This window comes from Saprolegnia parasitica (assembly GCF_000151545.1).
Source record: "Saprolegnia parasitica CBS 223.65 unplaced genomic scaffold supercont2.11, whole genome shotgun sequence".
Lineage (NCBI taxonomy): Eukaryota > Oomycota > Saprolegniomycetes > Saprolegniales > Saprolegniaceae > Saprolegnia > Saprolegnia parasitica.
The window spans coordinates 710257-716266 of NW_012156405.1; the positions used below are offsets into that span (position 1 = coordinate 710257).

Genomic DNA, 6010 nt, shown 5'->3' on the forward strand with positions numbered 1-6010 from the left:
CCGGTACTCGCCGCGCACCCAAGGTCGATACAGTTACTTTGTGTGGCAGCTCCCAACGAACCCGTTATCGTATCTGAGCAACATCCAGTGGGTTAATGTTGTCTACACGGTCGACTCGTGGGCGTGGGTACGCTACATCTTGGACATGGGCATCAGCCTCATCCTCACCGCCAACACGATCGTCGGAGTCATTGCGTCGTACAATATCTACCGCGTCCAGCGCATTGTGTGGATTCCTGACGTCTACCCGGGTATTCAAGCCGAAATCATGCTCCGGAGTCTTCTTCTCGTTGCGATCTGCGTCACGACCGACTGGTGGCACCTCTTCGAGTACTGCATGGTCAAGTACACGGCGCGGCAGTCATGGGGCTACAATGAATTTGTCCTGGACGCCGTCGTCCGCTCCGATCTCCAAGTGCTTTTTCTCGCTCTCTTCCAGCTGATCGCGAGTCTTCTGGGACTCCGCCTTCACGTCGCCCTCCTCGTCGCCATCTACTTTGGCTGCTACACGTCGTGCGATGCGATCATTACCGCCTGGCCTCTGCAAGCCGAGGCCGCATCCGCTTGGCTCTACCACAACTACCTCCTCAACACCCTTGTGGCCAACGGCGGCATGGACATGTGGGCCTATCATGAGAACTACGAGACGTCGTGGGCTGTCATGGCCGCCCAACTCGTCTGGTTTCTTCTGGCCCTCGCGATTGCCACCTTCTATGTTGTGCTCGTGGCGGTGCAGACAGGGTACACGCGCCGCCGCCGCGCCAACGTTGTTTCTGACTGCAGTTGCAAAAACGGTCGGTCGTTGATTTCTGGACCGTCGAGTCACCACCTCTCGTTCGTGCTCATCAAGAGTAGTTTCAAGGCCGCCTTCGACGCGAACCGCGTCTTCAAGAGCAGCGCCAAAGCGACGGAAGCCACCATATTCGAGCGCCACGTGCGGCGGGACCAGATGACAACGTCCGGGCTGGTCGCGCCGCTGACAGACCACGTCATCGTTGGCGGCGTCATCCACGCGTCGCACTCGCTAGTCTGGCTGCTCGGCTTCGTGCTCCTTGCCGACGACGTCCTTCTATTCATCGAGGATGTGCCAAAGCTCTGGCTCAATGCTCTGCTGCCTTGTGAAGGCTTTGCAATTTACGGCTACAAGCTCAACAAGGCGAAAGACTCGATTGCGCCGCTGCCCGAGCGCATCTCAGCGGGTAGCTACAGTGCCAGAGACCTCGTCGCTCTCTCGCTCAAGCCGCTGCGGTGACGACGCAACACGTATTCATAGTTGGTAGAAGACATCGAAATATGACTCGCAACAATATATATTGATGCGTTTTGACAAGCAATTTTGACAGGCCGCCATGCCGCTCGGTGATGTGCATGGACCGGCCGCTCGTGCTACTGAAGTTGGCGTCATGTAGCTAGTCTCGAATTTCCGATACCAGCAGCAGCAAGCCAACCCCCTCGCGATCGTCGCCGTCTGCACGTCGGTCGTCCCCCAGTAGGAAGTTGGCACAAACAAGAATGTCAAGCGCGACATCACTTTGCTCGCACCGGCACGATTTGCCTCACACTTTGGGTCGCATACGCCGACAGCACGAAACCTGAGTGGCAAGGTCAGACCATTCTGGTCCACTAGTGCGTGGTCGCCGAGTACCTCTACGTGAAGTACTTGTCCACTACCTATCGAACCACAATCGATATCGACCCCCCAACACCCGAAGCTACTCGCCTCGGCCAATCGTTGCGCCAACAAGGACGATTGGCCGAGGCGAGTAGCTTCGGGTGTTGGGGGGTCGATATCGATTGTGGTTCGATAGGTAGTGGACAAGTACTTCACGTAGAGGTACTCGGCGACCACGCACTAGTGGACCAGAATGGTCTGACCTTGCCACTCAGGTTTCGTGCTGTCTTGCTCTCGAATGTACTATAACATACAAATTTTGCATCATAAAATGATTCGTTTCAAAATAATACAGCCACGCACTTGTATTGGCCGCTTTATACCACTTTTCAACCAATCAGATAGCATCATACCTGGTATGGCCGACTCCGCGGCCCGACGGGCTCGACGGCCCAAATCAAGTCCGAAAAATGAAGTCGCCCATGCTTTGCCTGTCGATAGACATTGCTTTGAAGAGCACGCAGAGCCATGTCATGTCGCCGTTGGAGGCACACAGCCCAAGTTATTCGGCGTTGCGTAATTATTTGTGGCACATGCCATATGCAACCACATATTGCCATATTTAACTACGAAGCCGACTTGGTCGAAGATGCGCGGTCGGTAGGGCAGCCAGCTACGAGGATTACGGCTGTGTCTGTAGTGCACTGCTGTGCTGGCATTGATTTGCATCTGACATAGGCGTCAAAAGTGCCACGCTGTTAGCAGAACCGCCCGTGGCTTTGACGTGCGATTGGCCTTAAGTGGCACGGTCGACAAGAAATTTGATGTTCAACTGTACGTACTAGTACGGTGCACACATGTTCGCGGTCCCGACGTCGAGTTGTTTTCACTTCGAGTGTTGTGTATAATATCTTCCCGTACGAGCTATCCTTCGCCGCACAAACAAACGTCGTCCCTGGTACCTGCCGACGACATACATAAGTATACTTGAAGAGCCCTTTGGCCAAGATCGCATCGCCTGCCGTGCATCGACCGCCGTTCACTGTCGCATGGCTCATTTTGAGGCACAGTGGACGCAGCTCCATCAGAGTGTGCTGGATCTCTGCACGGTGGCAGGCAGCTCGAGCGGGCGACCTCGTCGGCTTCGCACAAGCCATAGGGATACCACGTTCGCAATCGTTGACGACGGGTTGAGGCGCACGCCGCCGAGACGTTGGGTGTCAAGCGGAGGTACCGGATCGTAGCGGCTTGATTGGCCGAGCTGGCCCTCATCGCTGGTGCCCGTCTTTTCTGGATTTCGAAATGGCATGTCAGCATCGACTGTGGCAAGTGGCCGCTCCTACTGGGGCGCTGTCGACCTCGCCACAGCGTTGGCCAGAGACTCCTGGATCTCTGGCTCAACGTGTTGGATGCGCTGTTCCTTTCGGCAAGACAAAATCCACACTGCCGAATTTAACGTATTATCGGCACGTCGGTGGCTTCAGTGCCGAATTTACCACAACCGCAACATGAGCGGCTTGGCAGGCGAGATCCGCGCTGCGACCGAGAGCGAGCAGTTCGACCTCGGCGGCTACACGGAGGCGCGGACGCGGGACCTCGTCGTTGCAGCCTTCGGCGCGGCCTTCGAGATCAGCGAGATGCTCCGCTTCACGTTCGTCGTCGGCGGCGGCAAGCTCGTGCGCTCGCGGTACCCGGACGAGCTGCCCAAGTGGATGGCCAACGCGCTGCGCGACGTGGGCTTTGTCGAAGACCGGTCGGCTGCGTGCACGATGGACTGCCAGGGCATGTTCAAGCAGCAGCACGATACGGGCCAGAACCTCAAGACGATCCTCGTCTTCCCCAAGGTCGTGGCGACGGCGGCAGGCGGCAAGACGGCGGCGGCGCCGATCGCGATCCCGTCCATCGACGAGACGCCCGAGCTGCTCATGCTTTCGTGCGAGGTTGACGACTTTGTGAAGAAGCTCGTGCCCCTCGAGCTGCCGTCGTGGCGCCAGAAGAAGCGCGCGGTCAAGTTCATCCAAGATGCGATGACCGAGTTTGCACTCCTCGAGGCCAAGATGGTGCGTGGCGAGATCCTCGACGCCGCCGAGCAGGCCGCGTACGACGGCAATGCGGGCCAGGAAGCCAACGACGCCAAGGTCGCGCACCTCCAGGCCGAGATCAAGCGCATGGTCGACGAGAAGCTGCTGACAGCGTCGGAGAAGAAGGAGCTCGTCGCGACCATGACGGCCAACGTAGATGCGCTGACCGCCGAGCTCGAGAACCTGAGCGTCGCCAAGCAAAAGGAGAAAGCGACGACCAAGCTGCAAGCGCTCGAGAAGCGGCTCGCGCACGTCCAATCGATCTCGCCCATTACGCACCCCTTGCGGCATGCAGCCCAAGTCCTCGAGCTGCATTTGGCGCTCATTCCGCTGCAGATCCTCCAGGAGAAGGAGCACTCGATGAGCTTGACGCTTGCGGACCTCAAGACGCTCCAGGGCAAGAAGGGCATTGAGGAGGCGTTGTACGACGCCGAGACGGCGAGCATCGAGTTCTTCGACGACGACTTTCAGGACAAGTGTGACCGCGTCGCCAAGGAGGCCCTCGCCAAGTACAAGAAGGCGAAGGGCGGCGCCAAGAAGCCCGCCAGCAGCGCCGCCAGCGGCTGGGCCACGGTCCCGAAGAAGAAGCCGACGGCGTTCAAGGCAGCGCCAACCCGAGGTGCAGGATCTGGCTTTGCCCGTGCTTTTGGCAACGACAGCGACAGCGATTAGAACAAACAAGAACTTATTGCGCCTGTACCATACGATGTCTTCTACCAACTATGAATACGTGTTGCGTCGTCACCGCAGCGGCTTGAGCGAGAGCGCGCCCAGGTCTCTGGCACTGTAGCTACCCGCTGAGATGCGCTCGGGTAGCGGCGCAATCGAGTCTTTCGTCTTGTTGAGCTTGTAGCCGTAAATTGCAAAGACATCGCGGGCCAAAAGCGCGTTGAGCCAGAGCTTTGGCACATCCTCGATGAATAGAAGAACGTCGTCGGCAAGGAGCACGAAGCCAAGCAGCCAGACTAGCGAGTGCGACGCGTGGATGACGCCGCCAACGATGACGTGGTCAGTCAGCGGCGCGACCAGCCCGGACGTTGTCATCTGGTCCCGCCGCACGTAGCGCTCAAACATCGTTGCTTCGGTCCCTTTGTTGCTGCGCTTGAAGACGCGATTGGGGTCCAGGGCCGTCTTGACACTGCTCTTGATGACCATGCATGAGAGGCGGCGGCTCGACCGGCCCGACGTCGACCGACCGTCCGTGGAGCCGCCTGAGAAAATTTTAGCGCGGCGGCGGCGCGTGTACCCTGTCTGCACCGCCACGAGCACAACATAGAAGGTGGCAATCGCGAGGGCCAGAAGAAACCAGACGAGTTGGGCGGCCATGACAGCCCACGACGTCTCGTAGTTCTCATGATAGGCCCACATGTCCATGCCGCCGTTGGCCACAAGGGTGTTGAGGAGGTAGTTGTGGTAGAGCCAAGCGGATGCGGCCTCGGCTTGCAGAGGCCAGGCGGTAATGATCGCGTCGCACGATGTGTAGCAGCCAAAGTAGATGGCCAGGAGGAGGGCGACGTGAAGACGGAGCCCAAGAAGACTCGCGATCAGCTGGAAGAGAGCGAGAAAAAGCACTTGGAGGTCCGAGCGGACGACGGCGTCCAGGACAAGCTCGGTGTAGCCCCATGACTGCCGCGCCGTGTACTTGACCATGCAGTACTCGAAGAGGTGCCACCAGTCGGTCGTGACGCAGATCGCAACGAGAAGAAGACTCCGGAGCATGATTTCGGCTTGAATACCCGGGTAGACGTCGGGAATCCACACAATGTGCTGGACGCGGTAGATATTGAGCGACGCAATGACTCCGACGATCGTGTTGGCGATGAGGATGAGGCTGATGCCCATGTCCAAGATGTATCGAACCCACGCCCACGAGTCGACAGTATAGACGACCGTGACCCACTGGATGTTGCTCAGATACGATATCGGGTTCGTTGGGAGCTGCCACACAAAGTAGTTGTATCGACCTTGGGTGCGCGGCGAGTACCGGTACGTGCCAGTGCTACCCGAGATCGTCACGGGCTCACCCGTGGCTACGATCACGGCCTCCCACGCCCCGGACCGGCTCGCGGGGTTGAGCAGCCGTACATAGTCGAATGGGTAGTCGACATAGGGAAACTCCGTGCCGACCATGACATCGTACGTGGCCTCCTGCGACGAAGTGAGCGCACCGTCTTGCCAGCGCACGGCCGACAAGTCCATCGTTGAGATGGTTGCAGTGCCACAGGCCACGCGCCACTGCTTTACTGGGCGTACGATCACCATGGTTTGAATCACAATGGACGTGAGCCGCGAGAACTGACGGTCGAGAACGTGAACC

At 58.4% G+C, this 6010-nt stretch overlaps 4 protein-coding genes across 4 annotated transcripts; 2 read left to right on the forward strand and 2 right to left on the reverse strand.

Annotated features, from left to right (window-relative positions):
- Window positions 1-145: 145 nt before the first annotated feature.
- On the forward strand, window positions 146-1252 carry SPRG_19627 (hypothetical protein; the record flags this gene model as incomplete). The annotated part of the gene is made up of 1 exon (XM_012342960.1): window positions 146-1252. One exon carries the CDS (start codon window positions 146-148, stop codon window positions 1250-1252), a length of 1107 nt encoding a protein of 368 aa, XP_012198350.1.
- Window positions 1253-2536: 1284 nt separating this feature from the next.
- On the reverse strand, window positions 2537-2929 carry SPRG_19628 (hypothetical protein; the record flags this gene model as incomplete). Its single annotated transcript, XM_012342961.1, has 1 exon — window positions 2537-2929. The coding sequence occupies one exon, from the start codon at window positions 2927-2929 to the stop codon at window positions 2537-2539; it is 393 nt and encodes a 130-aa protein (XP_012198351.1).
- Window positions 2930-3101: 172 nt separating this feature from the next.
- Window positions 3102-4412, forward strand: SPRG_04303 (hypothetical protein). The gene has a single exon (XM_012342897.1). The coding sequence runs from the start codon at window positions 3121-3123 to the stop codon at window positions 4363-4365; it is 1245 nt and encodes a 414-aa protein (XP_012198287.1). The 5' UTR covers window positions 3102-3120; the 3' UTR covers window positions 4366-4412.
- Window positions 4413-4434: 22 nt separating this feature from the next.
- Window positions 4435-5955, reverse strand: SPRG_19629 (hypothetical protein; the record flags this gene model as incomplete). The annotated part of the gene is made up of 1 exon (XM_012342962.1): window positions 4435-5955. The coding sequence occupies one exon, from the start codon at window positions 5953-5955 to the stop codon at window positions 4435-4437; it is 1521 nt and encodes a 506-aa protein (XP_012198352.1).
- Between the last annotated feature and the right edge of the window lie 55 nt (window positions 5956-6010).

Coding starts and splice junctions, on each gene's coding strand:
- SPRG_04303 (XM_012342897.1), top strand. CDS start 3,121: ATGAGCGGCTTGGCAGGCGAGATCCGCGCTGCGACCGAGAGCGAGCAG.